General features: G+C 44.5%; 1 protein-coding gene across 4 annotated transcripts in view; it reads left to right on the plus strand.

The window, feature by feature from the left end:
• The window catches only part of Prkn (parkin RBR E3 ubiquitin protein ligase), a 1,141,511-nt gene that overhangs the window by 1,081,278 nt on the left and 35,941 nt on the right, over nt 1–24,292 (plus strand). For all 4 annotated transcript variants that reach the window (XM_076926642.1, XM_076926645.1, XM_076926643.1 and 1 more), the window contains one exon: nt 18,527–18,610. In XM_076926642.1, coding sequence (XP_076782757.1) covers nt 18,527–18,610 — 84 coding nt within the window. The remainder of the gene's footprint in view (nt 1–18,526; nt 18,611–24,292) is intronic.

A 24,292-nucleotide genomic window follows, 5' to 3' on the forward strand; every position in this document is an offset into this window, starting at 1 on the left:
CTGTACCTGCAGGGGATGATCAAAAATTGTTTCTTACCACTTAGCCAATCCTCGCATCCTCAGTGGAAATAGAAACTAATAAGCATGCATCAAGACCATCCCCACTAGAGAGGAATCAATCCAACACCTTTTAAGACTCCATACGTTCTGGCTGGAATTTCTTTCCCAGTATTTACAACCGTGAACTCTTGTAAGGAGTCTGGGTTTGGGGGAGAGCTTCAGTGACTCTGTGACATAAGTCACCATGTGGACAAGTGTCACAGCCCTCAGAAACAGAGCCTCCCCAAGATAGATTTGCACTGACAGCACCATCCAGTGAGTGATGGACACCATGATCCACTTCTGTACATCTCCAGACAGAATTGTGATGAGTATCATGATAGGTGCTAACACACAAGGACATCCTAATAGTATCACAGCCTACTGTTAAACCTTAACTAAAATGTACAGGCGCCTTCGGGGTCATTGGGAGTACAATGCGTGCAGGAGGCAGCGAGCCTCCTGAACACTCACCTTCTTGGCTCCATTGGGAGGACTCTCCTGTCCTCACTCACTTGACCTCATCTTCCCTAGTGACCCCAGTGTCACCTAGGCTATGGAGGCCAGGACTGATCACAGAGGTTTATATTTAGGTTCTGAGTCCACCTCTCCCTTCTTTCTTTAAGAAAATAAAAAAAAAAAAAAATGTTTAGTAAACACCTCCCCAGGGGCTAGCCCTGCCTGGCAGCACTCGGAACACACCGGTGAGCTCATCGGGGAACTTGAGTCTAGCAGAAATGTAGGAGGCACATTAAGCCCTTGGGTTCGGGGACTGTTGTGGTTTGAACAGGTGTGAATATCTGGTCCCCATCTGGTGATGATGGCCTAGAAGGCTGTGGGAACTTAGGGGTCTATCTCTGTGGCAGTGACACTTTAAAGAACAGAAACTTCATCTTGTGCTGTTTAAATCAAGAGCACACCACACTTGCTCTGTCCACTGCTCTCATGATCTCCCAAGCAAAGGGGCATCCTCTGTGTTCATGCAACAGCACATTAAAACAGGATGTGGGGCGAGAAATCCTACCTTGGTGTTGGAGAATCTTTTTCTAGAGATCTGTAAAGGAACTCATCACTTTCCTGACCCAGAATATCACACAAAACTGGAAACAGAGGTTATCAACCCAAACCCACATGTTGCTTTCAAGTTCATGATGGTTGCTCTCAACTTTGTTGCTTATAAGAAATTATATTTAATCTGTCTGTCTGTATGTCTCTCTCTCTCTCTCTCTCTCTCTCTCTCTCTCTCTCTCTCTCTCTCACACACACACACACGCACACACAGAGTTCTCAGTCATGAGGAGACGGGTAATATAGTTTAAGGACAAAGCTTGTAACATTGAATTAGAGCAGGAGTCAGAGGCATAGTAAGACTGTTTTGTTAAGAATGGGTTAAATTAAAATGAGCTGAATACACACAGAAGGGAAACAGGTTGAGTACATACGGTTTTTTAAAGATTTATTTATTTATTTTATGCATATGAGGACATCACCATTGCTGTCTTCAGACACACCAGAAGGGAGCATCAGATCCCATTACAGACGGTTGTGAGCCACCATGTGGTTGCTGGGAATTGAACTCAGGACCTCTGGAAGAGCAGTCAGTGCTTTTAACCACTGAGCCATCTCTCCAGCCCAAGTACATAGTTTTAAGTGACCTTAAAGCATATTCTTAACTTGGTTCCAAAGTCAGGCCAAAGTACAGTTTCTGAAGGAGAGAAATATTTCCAGAAGAAAAAAAAAAAGCCATTGCTTAAAGGAAGTGAGGTGCTAAAGGCAGGTCTTCTGGTTGTATCACCTCACAAACACCCTGTCTACTCTCAACTTCCTGGCCACAGTGCATCCATGCCTGTCCCTCTATGATGAACTGTCTGCCCTCAGACTATAAGCCAAAATAAACCCCTTCTCCCTGAAGTTGCTTCTTGTCAGGCATTTGATCACAGCAAATTCGAAGAATAACAAATAGAGAGGAGTTTGTCTAAGTGGGGTCTACACACTGAGAACCACAATCTGGGTTACATTCGCTGTGTAGCACAGTGGCTCAGGGCGGCCGATGCAGGTGTAGCATCCAGAGTGAGCCACCCAGGGAAGTCTACTCCTCCTTCGAGGCCTCACGAGCTGCAGCAGACTGTGCCCTAACTGAAGGCTAGGAACACTCGGTAGTGAGCACTGCCACATTTCTACCCTTGTGGGATGGGACCAAAAAGCTATTAGGTGGGAGACACTAACTCGGATGGTGTTTTGCTCAGACACAACAGTTATCTCTGCGGCTCTGAACCTCTGGACCTCTTGCTGTTTAGCTGCCAGTTAAGGACGTTGTGTCCAATCCCTTAGCACAACAGTAAAATCAAAGAGGAAAAGAAACTTAGGCGTGTGTGTGAGGGGGGCTGGTGGGAAGGGAGTCTTGCAAAGCTAAGATTTAGTTCATAATTTAGTGAGACACTTGCAAGGAGGGAATGGTACTGGGAGATAACAGGGAGTGGGTTTTTTTTGTTTTGTTTTGTTTTGTTTTGTTTTTTTGTTTGTTTGTTTTTATGCAGGTCATTGGTATTTAGCTTCCTTCTCTCCTCGTGGCCCCCAGGCAAGCTTTATCTTGTGTTAACAGACGTCCAGAGGAGTCTTCCAGCATGGTGATGGGCCTCTGTGGGAATCAGTTCCCTAAGTGTGCCCTGATTTCTGCATTGTCTGCAGGTGAGAGAGAGATTCGTATCAGGAAGACAGAGCAAGGAGGTCCCACCTTTATTAAACAGCTACAGCTGGGAGCCTCCTCCTAGGGGCCTAAGGAATCTGTGATGCTTGCTTCTTGCAGAAAGATTCCAGGGGAATAAAATACCTCCGGTCCCCTAGTTCTGGTGCCCCCAATCCCTGCCACACACCAGCTGGAAGAGATTCTGAGAACACTGCCACGTGACCACGTGACACAGTGACCACGTGGCACAGTAACAAGCTCGTGGAAAGGGTAAAGGCAGTTCTGTTTCATTCCAACCTAGTCTCTCCAAGTGGAATCCGAATCACAAGCCCTGACTTTTCAATTGAATTCCTAAATTAAGATATAATTACATCGCCCTCCCCACCCCATCCCTTTTCTTCACCTCAACCATGTACTAAATACTGATTTATCAGAAACGTCAAGATCGGAAGTCCTGCCGCTGAGGCCGAAGCTTTTTCTCTCAAAAGCAAAGGTCTTTACTGGAAAATAGAGGCAGTAATTGTGAATTGCAGATACTGTGACTATGTAGATCATCACTGCCTTACATTGGTAAACCCAGCCCATCAAAAGGGTGGCATTACAGTCAGGAATGTCGGCTTCTCAGTGGGGCGCTCTGAGCAGCTGGCCACTCCAGACGTGGTGGCAAGATACTTATCTGACTTTGGTATAAGATCTGACAAAGAATGTGGGCAGGCAAGACAGGTACTTCAAGCAAACGGGTGCCCAGAGTCAGGAGAGATGCTTGTGTGTTCTGGGAGCAGTTCCTCGTGTGCGTGTGCGTGTGCGTGTGCGTGTGTGTGTGTATATGAGTGTGTAGCCAGCAAAGTCTCTTGTTATTACACCTCAGTTCCTGTGACTAGACTGATTTTTTTTTTTCTGTGCCCGGCAATACTTTCTTTTAAATGGAACAAGCTGCGGATGTAGTTCAATTGGTAGAATCCTTGCACAGAGCTGTTCGTCCAAACCCATGCACCATGATCAGGGCACTGAGGCCAGGCTTAGCGATCTACACCTTTAATCCAAGCACTCGGGAAGCTAAACTACACGGTGAGACTGTCTAAAATAAAATAAAGCAAAACCCAAGTGTCGTGGCACAGACCTACAAGCCCAGCACACCCAGGAGCTAGAGCCAGGAGGATTATAAGTGCAGGGCTATCCTCTGCTAAAAAGTTAGCTCAAGTCAGCCTGGGACATGTGGGACAAGAAAGAAAGAAAGAAAGAAAGAAAGAAAGAAAGAAAGAAAGAAAGAAAGAAAGAAAGAGAAAGAGAGAGAGAGAAAGAAGAGAAGGAAAGAGAGAAAGAGAGAAGAGAAAGAAAGAAAGAAAGAAAGAGAGGAGAAAATATTTAATTTAAATAATTTGATTCATTAAAATACTCCTTGTTTATTAGTTTCTTTGTTCGCAGTACTAGAACGGTACACAGGGCCTGGAGCATGTAAGGCAAACTCCCCACATCCCAGCCCTCTTTTCTTTTTTCTGTTTCTAGAGAAGGCCTCACTAATTTTCCCAGGCTAGCCTTCAGCTTACAGCCGTCCCTGCCTCAGCCTCTTGAGTAGCTGGAATTAAGGCTGTGCTCTTCCATTCCATAATCTAAGCGGTCTCCAGACCAGTGGTTTTTCGAGCCACTGGCCACACACGGGTTCTAGGCACACCTAGTCAAGCCAGTCCAGACCACAATATGCTGTGAATATGAGTTGTAGGCTGGGCCTCAAAAGCTTAGTAAATCTCAGTCAGCAACAACCTCCATCAAGGCACGTTAAGGACGTACTTTGAATATATTCGGTGAAGTCAGCATTACAATCAGGCTCGCCCGTTTCTTTTCCCTCTTTTAAAGCAGCCACTAGAATACTTAAAATCGTTGCTATTTTGGCCGCATAGTTTTAGTCTAGACTGTGTCCCTTTATAAAACAAAGCAAAAGCCATACAAAATCATACCAGCTCTTAGCCTGCTCCAAGTCAGTTTTGTTAGTAATGCATCCTAGCATCCAGTACCCTTCCCTGGGCCCTAATTAGCTGCAGAGTGGGAGCTCCACGCTGTTCAGCCACCTGAGGCCACACAGTACGGTACTGCAACCACATGGGGGAGGCACCAAACAAGATTTCATTCCATCGCAGTGCTCTGTAGCCCTGGCCACGCCACGGAGTCCCATAGCCAGCTTCCAAGCCCCATCCCCTGCACTGATGTTCCTTCCAGCTCCAGCCCCTCCCTGCTCGCCCCAGCACAAAATCTAATCATAGTAAGAAATGCTGCCCATCCCATCTACTCGCACCGTTCCTAGCGATTGATTGGGTGCTACCTGAGGGCAGGAATACTGTGTCCTACAAACTAAGGGCAGTCTCTGCTCACCACCTCAAACTCACACTCCGTGCTCCCAAGAACCTCGTGTGGTTAGATAATGTGGGTGTGGCTAGCTGAGCACGGTCTCCGTGACGTCAGAGCGTGGAGGAGGGGATTCACACACTAAACATACCGAACAAATGAATGCCTATGGGAAGAGGGCTTTGGGATGAGGGAGGACTTGGGGGAGTATGGGAGGAGGCATTTCTTAGAAGAAATGTTTATCATCCTCTTCTGTAGAACCTGGAGATGCCTGGCAAACGGTACACACCAGGGACTTCAGGATGACCTCTCACCTGCCGTGTGTCCTTGCCTTTCTCAAGGTCATATTAAAACTCAGACCCTGTTGTAGAACTTCCAGGGTGAGAGGGCGCTGGATATTGGCTCTTCTCACAAGCTCCCGGCAGAGGCGACACTCTGGGCTGGGGACCACGCTCAGGCTGCAGGGAATGCCAGTGTTGTGTCCTTAAGGCTTGCCTCCGATTCATGCCTCACAGAGGCCATCAGACAGTGGCCGCTCTGGGTTTCTGAGGCCCGCCACTCGCTACACCTTCATGCGCGCATTCTTATCTTTTTCTGTTAGCGAATCATTTCCGGTTCCCGTGATGTGAACCTTCTCCACCCACCACGCCCATGAACTTAGCCTGAGTGTGGTTCATCTTTGTGTCTCTGGACCAAAGCTGCCCGTGACCAAAGTCCTGGTTCCAGGGCTTACCCCTCCCTTCTGATCTCTAGGCATCACTGCGGTCTTCCTGCCTCTTGATCCCAGGAATAGTCAGCCTGTGCCCAGGACAGCTATGAATGCAACCCAAAACAATTCATAAACTTAAAAGCGTTATGAGGTGTGAGTGATGGGGGCGGGGGTGGGGGGCAACTCCGCTGCATAGTTACCAAGCATGGACATTGTAGATAACAGTGTTAAAAACGTGGACTTCTAGTTTCTCCTACCTGTTCACCCTGCAAAGACTGTGAGATTTGAAGTGACCGCGGCCCACCTAATCAAAATGGAAAGCTGGCAGCATGTGGCTTGAAGAAAGGCGGAGGGCAAAATGCCAATACCATGTGCCCTCTCTCGTGACCTTCCATTCCCCCTGACTCCTCTCTCCTTCCTATGATTACTACAGTCTTGCACACAGAACTACCCACCCAGGCACACGACCAAGTTCTACCCACAATGCACGGCTGTTCCACAGCTTGCCTATTCTTCGTGAGGACTGCCTCTCCACCCCAGCTGTAAGCCGCTGATTCTGAGTACCCATAACTAACTAGGATTCTGATTCCTGGGGAGATGAAAACACATAAGATGATGATGATGATGATGATGATGATGATGATGATGATGATGATGATGATGATGATGATGATGGTGGTGGTGGTGATGGTGATGATGATGATGATGAAGCTTGGCTACCTAAGAGGAGATGGATGAATGTTGTTTGGTCTGGACAAGTTTGTCAGTAGTCATATGTATAAGAAGGTAACGCTGATGGGAAGCAGCCGAGTATAAGTAGCAGGGCCCTTGCCTTCAGTGGGTGAGGCCCTGGGTTCTGTCGCTGGCAGGAGGGAGAGGCATCGAGAATGTATACTTGAAAGCAGAACACGCCGATTGATTGCCTTGCTCAGGACTAGTGACAAGAGGCTAGGATGTGTGTCCCATCCCCAGCCCTACCGGTGTGACTGTGTGATACCCACTCAAGGTTTAACATGTATCTTTGGTTTCCCCTGAGATAGGGTTTTTCACTATATTGCCTAGACTGCCCTTAAACTCATAATCCTCTTACCTTAGCCTCCCAGGCTCTGGGATTACAGGAGTACATCAGAAAGACCAGTTTAATATGCACTTTGGGTTGATTTATTGCTTATTGATGAAGTAGAAAAGAAAACCGTCTACAATGTGCTTGCAGGGTGCCTCCAGCATGATTGGACCCTTCCTGAAACTGTTCCTACCCCCAAATTGCTGAGGGCTGGGCCCAGGTGTTCTGGAAGGGGAGCCGTTTACCTCCCCGACTGTGCTACGGAGCAAAGGATACTCACAGGCATATGGGACAAATTTGGCTCAAATTGCCATATGGCTTGAATTTCACATTTTTACTGGCGTGGTATGCTCATTTTTACAGAGTCTAGTGCCTTGCTACAGATTGTAAATGATAAGGTCAGGAGGATTAGAGACCAGTTAAAAATTATAGAAGACATATGTTGCTCGTTTTACTAATGAATGGCCACATTCAAACACGCTCCCTAATTAATGGCAATATTTGAAAGTGGTGTTGGATCTGATAGCTCTTCAACCAGTGTTCTGTTTCTGGAGGACTCCAACGGCTCCAGAAGGTCTGGGAAATACTGGTTTGAAAGCAGAGCTGGGCAGGCCTTCCAAGACAGTGAGCAGAACTCTCAGTTAGAGACGAAAATTTACCCACCAAGAAGTTTGTTTAAAGGAACACGGATGGTGGGAATCTTGGCATGAAATCATTCCGAGAGTCTCAGCTTGCAACTAAATCCTACTTTAGCCTTTTGGGAACAAGGGAGACATTACAAGACGGAGGCCAGTCACTGTGGGAATTGTTCTTTAAAATGCTCAGAGCTCTGAGTTTGAGGCCAGCCTGGTCTACAGAGTGAGTTCCAGGACAGCCAGGACTACACAGAGAAACCCTGTCTCGAAAAAACAAAAATAAAAATTTAATTTGGGCAACTTTGATTCTTACAAGAAAACAAAGCATGTGAATAAAAATTGAAGTGTTGACCTAAAAAAAAAAGAAAAAACATAAATAAATAAATAATTAAAAATTAAAAAATAAAATGCTCAGAGCTAAGACAAATAGGAGGGGGGGAATTGGGGAGGTGAGCAAGACCCAGAATCACTGTCACAAACTGCGCCCTCTCCCCTCCCCCACTTTCTGTGGACCTGGGGACCCATTCTGCCAAGTTAAGGCCCAGGACACTACATGGGGGCAGAACCTACTACTCTCCTATTTCTATCTCTCTCGCTTGCCCTCCACTGTGCTGACTGTCAGTATTAGAATCAGCCAAGTGGGCCAGAGTCAGAACAGAACAATTGAAGAAAGGCTCTAAGTGAGAGGCATTGGGAATGGACAGAGAGGGACAGCCACAGGCCATCAGGACCCTTGTTCAGCTACAGAGACCAGACTTAGGCATTGTTCAGAGTTCTTTCCATAGCCAGGAATGTGATCCTCTGGTTACACACGTGTATACTAAAAAGTTCTCAGTGAAAGTGTTGACGTTCATTTGAGATTCTTTTCAATGCAGCTTGGAAAAGCAAGGTGGTTGGTCACAGCATGTCAGGGAGGGGGCAGGAAGTGGTCTTTCCCAAGGCTCAATACAGAGTTCATAAACTCTCCCATCAGGTAGCTGCACACACCCTTTAACCCAGCTGTGTTACTTCCTGAAATTCAGAAAAACTGGAGATTATTTTTGCAATGCCTCTTGAATTTGTGCTGATGTAATCCATTCAACAAGTACATGAACTATTTTTTATTTATCTTTTTTTTTAATGTATCTGGCTGTTTTGCTTGCATGAATGTCTATGCACCCATATCCATGTAGTGTCCACAGAGTCCAGAAGTGGGTGTTGGATCTATTGGAACTGGAGTTACAGACTGTTGTGAGCCACCGTGTGGGTGCTGGGAATCAAGCTCGGGTGGTCTGCAAGAGCCAGTGGTGCTCTTAGCCACTGAACCAGCTCTCTGGCTCACATAAACTATTTTTAAATCGTTCTTCTAGCTGGGCTGCCTTGTCTGGCCTCAGTGGAAGAGGATGTGCCTAGCCCTGCAGAGACTTCATGTGCCAGGGTGGGCAGATACCCAGTGGGACTTCCACTCTCTCAGGGGAGAAGGGAAAAGGATGGAAGGAGGGACTCTGGAGGGGGAGACCTAGAGTGGGACAGCAATCAGAAGGTAAAGTGAATAAATAATAAAAATGGAGAAAAAAAATCTATGACTATGCAAATTATACACCAATAAAGCCGTCAAAGGAAAGAAAGAATAAACAGGCAATAAACATTTTAAATTAAGATTTTAAAAAACACCGATTCTGAGGTAGGAATAAATGGCAATACCTTTGTGTCTACATATGAATCTCGTGGTTTAATTCTCAGCAACACACCTTGGAGCTAACTAGGGTCCAGTGAAGGGCACAAGGGCAGAGACTCACTTAGGATGTTTGTTTTGTTTGCTAAGCACCCCTTAGTCTAAGCAAGGTTTCCTTTCCACCGGTGGCAATCTGAGTGGACCTGGCATGTCGTTTATGATGCTCTTGTTCTAAACTGGATATGAAGGTTTCCACTCACTCATACAGACAGTGTGTAAATTATGCCTATACACCTGACGCTTGGGGTACATTATTGAAGTAAAAGAAAAGGGAATTGGTGATCAGAGTCCCTCTGAGAAAGCCCACTGACTGATAGACATTAATCCAAGGGCACGTTCAAGGTCATGAACCTAAAACCAACATGACTCTGGGGCGGCACAGCGGCAGTCGTTCTGCAGGAAACCAGGTAGGGGTGTTTTCCATCCTGGGATCATTAGTGTAGAGTTTGGGAAGCATGAAGAAACATAGTCCCTGAGTCCTTGAGCACTGGACCCAGCCTCCTTGAGACCCTTACCCAGCCATTTGGAGAGACCACTTTATAACGGGTTGTCTTGGTCTGTATTTCGAGTTCAGCATCACCTCCATTTGCCTTCCACCATGAGGCTGGAGTTTTAATACCTTATGTACTACTTGAAATGATTTCCCATTCGTCTTTTCCAACCCGTGGCTTATCCGTATTATTGCCCAACACCATTTCCACTCAGCCACACTGTCTTGTTAGGACAGGTTTTGCATAAATCAGCACCTAGTCCCCCTCCCACTGGCAGTATCACCCTTTCAGTGTGCTGGTTTCACACACTGGTCTGAAATTATGTATCTCTGCTGCCACCTTCAGGACAGTCACCTAAGGTAGAGTCCTGATTCTTCTGTCCCCAAGGAAGTGAAAAACCCACGCATGCTTGCTTTGCACTTTTGATGTTTCCTCAAACCACAAAGAAGGGTCCTATGGTGGCATTTGATTCCCTCCTAGTCTTTTAAGATAGAACTTCAGATCTGCAGAAGAAAACTAGGCGGCACATGACAGAATGCTTTTAATACAGATACAATTGTGACAGAAAACGGGTACAAAGAGATTTGGGGTTTCATGTAGAGATCATTCATCAACATTAAGAATCAAAATCTGATTTTAAGGGTCACTGCTTGTAGATTCCAACCGGCTCTAACCTGCATCGATCAGCAGCCCCTTGCCTGTCCCAATTGCATCAGAAGCTATTCACTGGGTTCACTGTCAGGCTTCCAAAGAGAAAAATACACATCTTTAGTATGTCCATTATGGGCATATGAGAAACAAGACATAAACATCAATCATATGATAGCTCCACCAATGTCATACTGACAGATGGACACCGTGGGCAATTTTTCCAGCTCCATGGTATTAATGGTCCGAGGGGGTTGATAACCCTTTGTATATACACACAAGTAGTGCCAGCATCCCTTTCTCTGAGCAGACTCATAGCTGTAGCAAAGGCTTGACAATGCCAAGGGCATCCTAGACTTTCACATGACTATCTGTATCATCAGTACACTGAGATGCCTGTTAGTTAACCAGGTGCTTAGCACCCCTCTGTATTTTTATTACGAAGGAAGCATCACAACCCTGTAAGAAACTATTTCTTGTTGTGTTTACTGTGTACCAGAAACTGTGTGGAGTATTGATTCTCTTGTTGTACCTTCTCTGAAGATGCAAACACACGCAGAGCAAACAGATACCTCTGTGTTAAACCTGAAAATTGAAAGGAGAAAGACCAATCCACCATTGTCCAATTAAACCAAGCTGTGTTTTGGGGGTGCACCTGGGACTGGCCAGTCAGGCTGCCTCTCCCTAAGTTGACTTTTAGAGAGCAGCCCCCACCAGCCTCTTGAGATCCTTTTTATAGGAGAGATAAGGAGTTTACAGGGCAAGAGAGTTGGTTTTTATGCAGTGTCAGGAAGATACAATGAAAGGGAAGGAACGGGATATTATACACGGTATAAACGGGGTCGAAAGTTTAGTGTGGGTTGAAAAACATGTTTGGCCATGATCTAAGAAGCAGATCTAAGAAACAGGAACTTATTCTTAACTACAAATAGAAACCTTAACTTACAAGGACTTAACACAGGACAAACAGGGGCTTGTTCTTTAACTACAAACAGAAACCTTAGCCTACAACTGTATGTTGTTCTTTTCTTAGTCTCGCACTCTCTCCAGAGTCTCTGGCTTCAAAGGTTCTGTTTTGAAGCAATAGATTAAACATATATTTTTATCTTGTTATCATTTTTGAGACAAGTCTCTTATGGTCCAAGCTGACCTTGAAGTCAATATGTAAATAAGGGTGAATTTGGTATCCCTGCCTCTACTTACTGAGAACTGATACTATAAGTATATGCCATCACGCCCAGCTTATTCGGTGCTGGCATCCAACCCAGGGCTTCCTGCATCCCAGGCAAGCATTCTGCCAACTGGCCTACATCCCCACCTATAGTTTGGTTTGGTTTAGTTAACAGGGTCTCACCATGGTGTAGCCAAAAACTCACGGTTTTTGACCAGTTTTAGACCAGGATGGCCTGAATCTCATAAAGATCCACCTCCTTCTGCCTCCTGGGGCCTGGGATTAAAAGTGTGCACCACAACACCAGGCTGTTTCTAAATGTAAATCTTACAGACTATTTTGGGAATTGGTACATGCTATTCTTTCACATAATCTTAAACAGGGTCATGGTGAGGTATGTCCTGCAAGTATGCCATTAGAGAATTTTGTCATTGTGGAAACATCATGGGTTGTAGTTATAAAAACCCTAAGAGGTGCAGCCTCTGGCAAACCTAAGGGTTAGGGTACAGCCTGTGGTGCCTGGCTACGTACCTGCACAGCATGCTACTGTGGTGAAGACTGCAGACAGATGTCACACAGTGACAAGCATTTGTCTAACTGTATGTCAACATACAAAGATCCCACAAGAACACAGTAAAGATTTTAAAACAGCATCTCTACCTAGGGTACCGACAGAACAGAGCTGATAGGCATGAAGTTGGCTCCAGGTTACAAGAACGACTGGGAGTATGAAGGCCCAGAACAGCACTGTGAATGTCTGCAGACTTCAGACACATTGTGTGTTTAACTACACTAAACACACACACACATGTGCACACACATGTGCACACACACATGCACACACACATGCACACACACATGCACACACACATGCATACACACATGCACACACACATGCACACACACAGTTTTCTTTTCAACATTAAATCAACTTCAGCTTAATATAATATACTTTATATAGTTTTTAAACATAAGCATACTATATAAAACATTTTCTTTATATCTTTATTCTATAAGCCTTTTTCACATTATTTTTAAACTTTTTAAGCGAAAACTGTAGGACCCAAACACAGTTTGGCCTTAGCCTCCCTGACCCTGGGATGAAGGTCATCAGTGTCACGGTCTTACAGTGTTGCTTCTTGCCTCACCCCACAAGGTCTCCAGGGATGGTGACATGGCGCTGTCCCCTCCAATGGAGGCAGTGCTTTCTTCTGCATCTCTCCTGACAGGCGTTACTTTTTACACTGTATTCATGTTGCTTCGTTCAGCCTGATTAGTCTTGTTCAACAAAGATTTTTCTTGTGAGTACGGAAAAAGGTCCTCTCTATCAGTAACAGCCCATTACCGTTGGGGTGCTTCTGACAAACTCACTATCAGTTTTCTGGCAGGTTCTTCTGTTTTATCTCCTGCAGTCTCTTCCACCCCCCCCCACTCCCCACTTCTTCAGTGATGTATGCCCTGATGCCAGGATCTCCGAGACCCACCATTAACTCAAGCATAACTACGTCTCATGTAACCACACTCAGTGTGCTAACTGGGAGGGAAAACGGGATTCTGTGCTAACAAAAGTTCACCTCTTACTAAGTAGAGAACGATGGATTCATTTGATTTAGGCTTTATTAAATAGTGCACGGTTTTTGTTTTTGTTTTTAACCTCTTCTCAGGCACTCAGGATAAGTTTATCACCTCAGTTAAGAGGAAGTTAGACACAGTCTCCTAGGCTTGGAAAGTGCTAGAGGTAACATTGACTCCTGTATCCAGGTTATGTTCCTGCATTCCTCTGTCACTTGGTTCATGGCATTGGATGTTCGAGTTCAGTTGCTCATTTTCAAATCAAAAGAAGTAATCGAGCCATTGGGACCTTCGCCTGCACTGGATCCCTGGAACTGGAGTTATAAATAGTTGTGAACTGTCACGTGGTTGCTGGGAACTCAACCAGGGTCTTCGGGAAGAGCAACAAGTTCTCTTAATCGATGAGGCATCTCTCCTAGGCTAGATTTTTTTTTTTAACAAAGGATATATACAGTTTTGTAAAGAATACAGAAAGTTTAAATTGTTGTAGTTTTGTGGTCATCTTTTTACAAAAGACAGGGAATAAGATGACTTAGAATTTTTCTGAGACAGTTATGTCAGCCAGGGCTCCAGCGGAGGCAGAGCCCCCAGGATGATTACACACACACACACACACACACACACACACACACACATACACGCACACACACACACATAAAAGATAATACCTAAATAAACAAACACACATGTATGGATTATGATTATAGGCACACACATATGTGTTGGTTATATATATATATATATATATATATATATATATATATATATAGCTATAAAGATGCATATTACTTATTTATATTAAGATATCAATTACAGAATTGGCTTACCAGGGTCTGTGAGCTAAATAAACCTGCTTGAAGTTCACAAATAGGATAAGCCTTAGGAAGAACAGGATGAAACTGGTGGGTACAGCCTGGCCCTGAAGCCCATGTATCGGATTGAATCCAGCCACCCACATCGCCTAGGGAAATCTCACCAAAAACCAGCGTTCTGTCTGTAAAATGTCTTCAGAGCAGTCCTTCTGTCAGAGTGTGATGGGCCTGTCAGGACTGTGACCTTTATATATGAAGTTGCCATCATGGGCGCTCCTATGGCCGTGTGTTTGACCCTTCTAATGAAGGCTAACAAAGGAACAGGGTTCAGAGAGCCGGAAGAATGAGTATGGATCCCTTCTGTAAATTAATTTGTTTGTTTGTTTGTGGCAGAGTTTCTCTGTGTAGCCCTGGCTGTCCTGGAAGTCAATCTGTAGACCAGGCTGGCCTCGAACTCAGAGATCTGCCTGACTCTGCCTCCCTATGGAGTGCTAGGACTAAGGGCATGTGCTACCACCATTGGCACTATTTGGTCTTTGTTGGTGGTGGTGGTTGTTTCCATAGCTGAGGACTGAACCCAGGGCCTTGTGCTTGCTAGGCAAGCTCCCTACCACTGAGCGAAATCTCCAACCCTATACTTGTGTAACGTTTTAAAGGCATATAAATCAGGTGGGATCGCACATACCCGTGAACATGCTATGCCTAAGCACACGGAAAGCTTAAGCAGAGCCAGTCTGGGCTATGACATGAATCCCAGTTCAGACTGTACTACAAGATGAGACCTTATCTTGGAAAAACTATATATTTCAATTTTTTTAAATGCAAAATGAAATGCTATAGAAGTCATTCGTGATTGTGAGATCCCTCTCAAGAAAAGGCGATGCAGAAAGGCAAGCTGTGTAAATGGACTGTAGTCATCTCCCTCGGTTCAGCTGACATCTGCTCCAGAGGTTTGGGAGGGCGTGTACTTGTCCAGGGAGCCTTAGCAGCTATGAGGCCGTGATTAACACATGGCAGATATCTGTGTAAAACGGCAGTCTTCCACCTCGCTGGTCAGAGAAAACCCCATAAGCCCCTGTGGGAGACAAGCTCACTTCAGTGAGTGTGGAACTATGGGGCTGGGGGTGGTCTGTCTGTCTTCTCCCAAAGAAGCTTTCCCTCTTGACACAATTTCAGCACCAGCAGAGTTTCTGCACTGACCCACAAAATCATCCCAAGGAGTTGTGTTACTGGGTGAGGCAGAGCATCACTCAGCACTCAAGAGACTGAGGCCAGAATAAGGCTTAATCCCAAATTTGTCCTACTTAGTGAGACCTTATATTCAAAAAAAAAAAAAAAAAAGGCCGGGCCAGTGGTGGCGCACGCCTTTAATCCCAGCACTTGGGAGGCAGAGGCAGGTGGATTCTGAATTTGAGGCTAGCCTGGTCTACAGAGTGAGTTCCAGGACAGACAGAGCTACACAGAGAAACCCTGTCTCGAAAAACAAAAACAAAAACAAAAAAAAACAACAACAACAACAAAAAATCCAGTCTCTAGAAATGACTGTATAGAAAGATGGCATCTTGTTAAATAAAAAGCTATTGCAATGAGTTGGTTTCAGTGTAGACATTCTTAAAAGCATTCAGATAAGTTATGGTTATTGTTAGTGCTGGAGAGATGGAAGAGGGGGAGTTCCAGGGATTTTTTTTTTTTTTAGAAAAAAAAAAGAATCTGTGTGCCTTGTAATTCTTTTTCAAAACTGAAATTCCTTTTAGATATTTAGGAATAAAATATTGGGGCTGGAGAGCTGGCTCAGTGGTTAAGAGCGCTGACTACGCTTCCAGAGGTCCTGAGTTCCATTCCCAAGCAACCACATGGTGGCTTATATCCATCTGTAATGGGATCTGATGCCCTCTTCTGGTGTGTCTGAAGACAGCTGCAGTGTACTCATATGCATAAAATAAATAAATCGAAAAAAAAAAAAAAAAAAAAAAACCAAACTATAGTGTACTCATATATATAAATAAATCTTTAAAAAAGAATAAATATTTTCCACTGTTAACAAACGAGAGAGAGAGAGAGAGAGAGAGAGAGAGAGAGAGAGAGACCCACTACCATCAAGTTTTGTGTGTATCTGAGTATCTGCCTGGTTTTCAGAGACTAGCAGAGAAAAGGAGCCTTTGTATACAGGTCCCTGTCACTGCAGGGAGGACCTAGCAGGGTAGGGGCAGAGGCAGCTAGGGGGGTCTGTGGTTTGACAGGAATGATGTCAAGTTATTAATTCATAGAGGCCTCTAGATGTTGATGGTCACTGTATTTTACTCAAAATTTTAAATGAGTCCAGTTCAGCCCCGTGAGTCTTCTGTGGCATCCTAGGATACCTTCCAGCACAGTTTAGGAACTGAAATCCTTTGCATTCAAACAAGCCCCTTGTTGAGTGCTCAGAATAACATGATTACAAATTCCCAAACACTTTCAAGATCAAACCAGACCCTTCTAGACCAGTGGTTCTCAACCTTTCTAAAGTTGCCACCCTTTAATGCAGTCCCTCATGCTGTGGTGAACCACGCCCACCCCCCAACACCCCCGCCAGCCATAAAATTATTTTCGTTGCCACTTCATAAATGTAATTTTGTTGCTGTTATGAATCACAATGTAAATATCTGGGTTTTCTGATGGTCTTTACGTTATTTAGGCCCTCCCCCCCCAAAGGGTTGGAGACCCACAGGTTGAGAACCACTGTTCTAGCTGGTTCTTGGGCTTATGTAGAACAGATCCAAGTCATTAACTGCAGAGAGTTCTGTGTGATACAGCTGCCTTGGAACAGAAGCAAATTAACATGTGAATTAATGTCACTACCAGCATAGTCACCCTCCACACATACCAGTCAAGGTGTGGGGGCTTTCGTTTGTGTATGCTGACTTGGTTTTTCCTTTTTCTTTCTTTTCTTTTTTCTTTTTTCCCCCCTTTATGGTTTTCTTTTCTTTTCTTTTTTTTTTTCCCCACAGTACTGGTGAATTTAATGTCTTTGCATCAGGAGAGGCCTATTTATTCTGACAAACTGATCAACCTCCAGGGTGTTCCTGCACCATGAAACTGATTTTATATCTCATCCCCTGGCTAATAAGATGTAAAGTGCTTTCCCTGTCACGCCAAGAGATCAGTGGCGGGGAGTCTCAGCCAGCTCTCTATGGCTGAGCTGACTGAGCTGACTGAGCATGCCAAAGCTGAAGCATGGGGGTGGGGCCAACCAGGAGATTCCTCCCCTCACTCTAAAAAGAAAGAGAGACATTTGGAGATGGCACTAACTCACTGTATCCAGTGGGGATAAATAAAATATCGGGGCATAGACCCTGGCAGCGATCTGCAGGCCCTTTCCCACCAACTTAAGCTTCTAAGGAAAAATGACATTCCATCACTCTGGAGGTCAGCCTTCCTGCTGTGAGAAGTACATAGTGAGCAGCCTGGACCCCAAATCTAACACCTTCAAAATGTGAACTCCTGAACACTGTCGTAATAGCACTGGAGGGAATTTCTACTACACCTACCTACACTTCCTGCAATGGAAACCAATCAAAATGCAGGAACAGGGCCAGAGAGATAGCTCAGGGGTTAAGGGTACTGGCTGCTCTTCCAGAGGACCCAGGTTCAATTCCCAACACTCACATGGTGCCTCATAACTGCCTGTAACTCTAGTTCCAGGGGATCTGATAGCCTCTCCTGGCCCCCACAGGCACTAGGCACATACGCAGCATACAGATACACATGCAGGCAAAATACCCAAACCCATAAAATTGTTAAAATTAAAATTTAAAAGCAACAGGCATACAAAAAAAAATGTATGAGCTTTCCATCAGGCTAGGTGGGCAAGGCACATATTAAATGAACTGTGTACTCTGATTTGTGTTCGATCCCCCAGATTTTCCAGTAGCCACATATATACGTATGTGTACGTGTATGCATATGATGTATATATGTGAATGTATGTGTGTATACATGTTAATATGAGAATGTGTGTGCATGCAAGCATTCTGAAAAATAATGCCAAATTTGAATTAAATCTGTTCCCAAACACCTTGGACTGAGGGAGTTGAGCCTGCAGCCGATGAGTCTCCTTGTGTGGTGAAGGCGTTGTGAAGAACGATCACGTTGGGTTGGTGTTTCTCCTGAGTCCCAGAGAAGCAACTGATGTCTTTTTGAAAACAAAGTCGGCGCTGTCGGCACTGTTTGGTTTGCTTTCATTTTTTCCGTTCAGACTCATCTTACCTCAATCAAAACCGCGACCAACGCCCTGCTGATGTCCGGTCACATAAGCTTGAGGATTCCTGAGCCTCTGGGAGGCTTCTGAGAGTTCCGGGCCTTCGGTGGCTTTCCTATGGTATCTCAGGTGTCGGGTGGAATGATGACCCCAGCTCAGTGAGTCACAATGTGGAGCCGTCCTCGACCACTGCAGCAGCCTTGGACATGGCTGAGATGCGCACGGCTCATCTCTGTAACCCTGTTGAGGCGCACGGAACCCTCTCTAACAGTGAGCGGACCCGTCGAAATATAAGCTGATCCCACTTTGCAAACAGTAATTTGACTCAGAAGCCATCACTCAAGCCAGAGACCAAAGTAGAGTTTAGAATGCAGCGGAATGTTCTGACACCTGGTGTGTTCTCTTGCAGTTTGTTTTCTGCCGGGACTGCAAGGAAGCATACCATGAAGGGGAATGTGACTCACTGTTCGAAGCCTCCGGGGCGACTTCTCAGGTAAGAGGGATTCCCTCATCCTGCTAAGCGTTGCCTGGCACCCGTGTAAGCAGCAGCCAGCCCCTCTGCAAATCACGGGAAGTTAGCTCCACCGTGAAAGTCTAAGCGCAGAAACCTTGTAACTGAGTGAGCCTCTGGCTTCCCCAGGATTATCCCCTATTCATGGGGAACCGTGTAGCTTTCCCGAGAGGGGCAGATCCCTGATTCCTGATAGTTTTTCTCCCTGGGGAGTGTGGAACAGGGTTAAGGCACCCCAGTGTGATCAGAGGAGACTGGGGTACCACAAGTGAGCTGTATCTAAATCAGAAAAATCAACACTGCCACTACTTTTATTTCATTAGTTGATGCCTTTGTTCTAAGTGTGCCCAGTCTGTGACCCATAGGTTGATTACGCAACGCAGCCATGGATCCAACTCAACTCTGAATCCTAAACTTAACTTAGGCCATTACAAGGGTATTTTTTTGCAATTTAGGGGGAGAACACTTGACTGAGCCGTTCTCAAAGCAAGACAGTGTATATAGATGACATCTGTCACGATTTCAGAAAGTTGGACACACCTGACAGGCTGATTGATGGCAATTACCTCTATGTGCTTGTGATGGGGTGACATCCCAAATAAACCCATCATAAGCCTCAAATATTACAAAGTCAAAGATGCTTTGAAAGACTCTAACCTACAGAACATCCCAACCTAGCCATAGGGCACGCTATAGGCTCTTTATGGCTAGCCCTGGCGATCAACCGGCCAAGTAGACGTTGCTATGACCACTGCACAGCATCCCTGTAGAAGACGCAAGCTTGTAGCTAACTGGGGAAAAGGTCAAAGAGCAGAAGCCCAGGTAGAGTGGCTACTGAAACACATATGGCTTTTACACTGTCTTTAAGAATCAACGCTGAAGCATGTTAAGTCAGGGACCGTATGTATGCAGTGACTACTGAACACGTATCGAATACTGTCACGGTCAAGGGAACAGCTGTGCGTTTCCATCAGTCTCACAGACAATGCTGGACTGTGTCTTCATCCTGACTGAGTAAAAGAACACCTTTCCTGAACCCCACTCACTAATGACCCACACAGGCTTAGGAAAATGTGTCTTTCGTTTATCAATCACGATCAAGCAAACCTTAGGAGGGAGGAGCTAGGAACTTGAGCGCAGTTGACAAATTTGCTCATCACTTTTCTCTCAACACAGTGGTTGACAAGGGTTTAAACACTGAACCTAGGTGAATAGACACCCCGTCTCATTGATAAGAACCTAGTAAGTAGACACGGACATTTCAGAGCATTTCAATTTTACAGCCGAGAACATGACAGTACTGGGTGACTGCAAAAGAGCATAGAGAGAGGTGTTTCTCCGTAAGGGATTATGCAGCTGTGTTTGCACAATATTAGCATAACTAAGTAAATATAATTAGCACACTTGGGTCTTCTCATAAGATCTTCCGTTGTTGACCACCAGGATTTCAGTAGACGTAGGAGTGAACTCTATTTAGACAGTCAAGGAGGCAACTGTGTCTTCTGCTCATTTATTTCAGCTCAGGGATACTCTAGTTCAAGCTCTCTGGGTACAGAAAGCAGGAATAAAAATAGCCTTGGAACCCATGCCTTGAGATCTTTGTAGTGCAGGATGATGAAGCAAGAGGCCCTGTGAAATGGGAGTAACCAAGCAGTTTACATCCATCAGTATCCCAGACATGAAACAAAGCTTCCAAGATGTGAGATTCTATTTGAAAACGAGGAACAACCTTACTTTACCCTTAAACTGCCCAAGTTCCTGACTCTCCCAGTAATTCCACCCATCCTTCAAGAGAGAACAACCAACCTTGGTTCTTAAGGGTTTCTAAGTCGTTATAACCTTAACATCTAAGCCATATAAATGGGGGAATGAGCATTAAAGATGACCTTAAGTTCATATGACCAGCATCAAGGGGCGTGTACCCATCATACTTTCAGTGCATGCTGTATGGGTCAAAAAGCCTGCTTGGCTAGCTGGCAAAATGAACGACTGTGTTTCCTCTCAGAGGGTTGGAGGAGAGTCATGGGAGAGCACTAAAGGAAGGTCAACAATTATAGCAATATACTGCTGACCAAAGCCCAGCAAACATGTAGCTTTGTATAACAATTCCCTGAAAGTCAAGGAAAGTGGCTCTGAACTTGTCAAAGGGAAGCACTAGACTCTTGACAGTGGTCCCAAACACTATTGTGGAAGACAGCATTTGTGGGCAAAGGTGCAAGCATCTCTCCTGCTTGTCTCCTGTATCCATTCTTCCAACCCCCAAGTCCAATGGAGAACTTGTAAATTTACATTGGGTAGATGCATGTTGACTTCTGGTAGCATCATAGTGAAAAGGTATATTATTTTATTCAGCAATATACACTAAACACCTATAGTAGATGCGGTATTGTTCCAAGCCCTGTGGTTAAAGGGCGAGATCCCTGCTTCTACGGCAGTTCCGTGAATTCTCTAGATACTGAAAAGTTGCACAGTCAACATAAGGATTTCAATGTGTCATGGGTAGCACATGCCATAGTGCCTCTTCAGCCTTGATTATAAAGCCCTACTGTTATTCCTTAGATTTGCCAGGCCACATTTGATAATTAAATATCAATATTTATTAAATATTAAACACTGACTAAGAGGTTAACTTAGGTCAGGACCACTCCCTGGAATTTCCAGAAGAGTGTCCCAGAGACATGTGTTATCAGAACGTTTGTGGAAAAAAACACATAGACCATCGTATTCTCCTATGAGGCTTTGGTTTTGTCCAAGACCTACAACTCCAAGCACTCACTGGAGTTACCTGGTCCTTGGGCAGGTGGGACTGATAGGTTAATTTCAGGTCTTACACTACCTCTAGAGTCCTTGCCTCTAAACATGCCTCCTGCATCTAGCTCCTGATCGCAGGCCCACCCTCCTGTTTCTCCTATTTGAGAAGAAAACAAACAACATAAGAACATAACAACTGTCCAGTGTGGGGGTTTAAATGAAAAGGGCCCCCCATAAGCTCATATATCTGTATGATCTGTCCCCCAGTTGCGGAACTGTTTGAGAAGGATTAGAAGGATTAAGGGGTGTGTCCTTGTTGAAAGAGGGGGTCTGTTTTCAGCAGAGCTGACCTGTGCCATGATGGCTACATTCCTCAAACAGCAAGCAACATGGTTGGTAGAAGGGTAGTCTTGGCAGCTTCACTCCCCTGCAGTCTTGAGAAGGTGACACTGTTCACATCAAAGAGTCAACACCTACTTGCAGCTCCCCCCACCCTTGAAACGGGTCTTCAAAGGCACCCATGTCCAAATGCTGCTGATACTCGCAAACCCCACTCATTGGGTCTCTTCATGTTTTTCCCTTCAGCTCAGTTCTTTCAAAGCATTCTTTCCTGTCAGTCACTTGTAACTCCTATCGTGTCCTTCACTTCAGAACTGATCGCTCTGTGTTTTTTAATGTTGCCTTCTCTAGAAAACCAGCTGGTTCTTGTCTCCATCATCTTTTCAGTCATAGGAAAAAGGGAGATGACCCTAGTGAGCCACAGCTCAAGTCACCAGCCTTCTGGATCATGGGAATAAAGCCAACATCTGTCTGGGATAAAAATGATTGTATGCACTAGAAATATATGTGTTTACAGATGGCTTTCAAACGTCCCTTCTAATTCTGAGCTTCATCACAACTTTTTGAGATAGACATTTATCAAAGGCAAAGTAGGGTCAAGGGTGTTAGGCTGATACCATCAGGTGACTGTTGACCAAGCCTTTGGGAGCTTGGTACTGAAGACCACTTTCTTCCCAGGGAAGAACCAATGTCACCTCTCAGCTGTCCTTTGTGGCCACTCTGCACAGACAGCTACTTATTGTCTGGAAAAGTACTCCTCCAGAAATGGTAAATTCAGACACTAGTTGGGGGGCAGGAATCATTTTGAAACAACAGTGAATCAACTCAAAGACCTAACAATATTTTTTTTTTTTTGTGATACAGTAATAAATTTCGTTTTTTCTTCAGCTTTCCCTACTAAAACAAACACAACAGCAAAAGTCAAAGTGCTGGCCTAAAAGTACAGTCATTCACAGTTTACAGTGCACTGTCACAGGGTACCATAGTAACACATCACAGTCACATGGTGGGATACATGTGTAGTGGGTAATTTTGTCTATGCCTCTTTAAGTTCCCAGCGAGTCACACATGTACACCCCCCCAAGAGCTATCTCAGATCCATGAATAGAAAGCACACACAGGCAAGTTATTCTTAAAATGCCTAGTCATTGCCCACTCAATGACTGGGCACTCCTAAACCTTCCCCTGCTACCCCAGGCCCAGTTGCCCAGAGGCCGCCGCTTACCCAAAAAATTCGCATGGTGGGTTGGCCTTTTTCCTGTCACTATTGCACCCCCTTCTCTCCTGAATCCTCTCAATTCTCTCTGCATCCTACCTGTGCAACTCTCAGGGTCATGTCTCATGCTCAGTCATAGGCTACTGGCATCTTTATCAATAGACCAAAAACCAACTGAGGGCCAAGATCTTCAGTGTCAGGAAATACAGATTCCTGATTGAAGCACCAGAACCAGCCTCTACATCTCACCTCTTCTGACCAATTAAAAAAAAACAAAACGAACTCTGCTCTCAGACAGAAATTGAGCAGAGGCATAACAATCATGTAAATTACAAAGTATGATATACAATTAAAATCTAGTCCATCATATTTGTCAACTAGACAAACCACTCTACCACCATTCCTAACTTAAAGAGTTACAATTCTATCTCTGAATTATTTTAAATTATTCGTTTAGATTTTAGCCTATAACACCATCATCTTTCTACTCTAAATCATGTCTTTAATGTTAAACAACTTAAGTTTGCTTATGGGACTGTAATTAGTCTTCAACCCTGTCAGAAATCCGAGAACAAATTAAACATTACTTGGGTATATAGGAAGCACCAAACACAGCTTCTCAAACTTAAACAGTTGTAGAGACAGCTGACTACCTGGACAGGCCCCCATTCCTCAAAACATTGGAGTATCAGTCTTCAGCCTTCTGGCCCAGGATCATGTGATAGACCTTTGTAAAGCAGAATTATGAAGGACTGTTTACCCTGTATTGGCAGAATTATCAGTCAACGATTCAGCTTACTAAGTCCATTTTGGACAGTATCTTGTCTGTAGATGAAATAGGCAATTTCTGCCCAAGGCTACCTTGCCACGATAAGCAACCTCACTGGAGGTAAAGATACTCATTATCTTCTTTGAACTGTGAAAGGGGTAGTGTGAGGAGCAGACATGTCTCTAGTCAAGACTTCTAATAATAATGAAATGATTAAATATCAGATTCTGTGGATTCCTAATGTTTTTGAAGACTATCTATATAAAGTGTATTTGGACTCTTAAACCTTAGATACTCTTAGCCATTTCTATTTGAGTAAACTGAAAGCACTTTATTATAATTAAATTAGAACCTAGCCTGACCATGAGTCTACTATCTGGCCCTTAACTTGCATTACTTAATCATCTTCTTCTTAAATGAGTTGCATAGGCACAATGCCTATCTAAGAGTAACAATATTAATTTCAAATTTTGTATCAATATACAGATTTATACCAATTAAAACCTTAATTCTATATCAATATATAAATTCTGTACCAATGTAATTATAACTTCAATTTTAGATCAATTATAAAGATTTCTACCAATGG

The sequence above is a fragment of the Arvicanthis niloticus genome, chromosome 28, assembly GCF_011762505.2.
Source record: "Arvicanthis niloticus isolate mArvNil1 chromosome 28, mArvNil1.pat.X, whole genome shotgun sequence".
Taxonomy (NCBI): Eukaryota; Metazoa; Chordata; class Mammalia; order Rodentia; family Muridae; genus Arvicanthis; species Arvicanthis niloticus.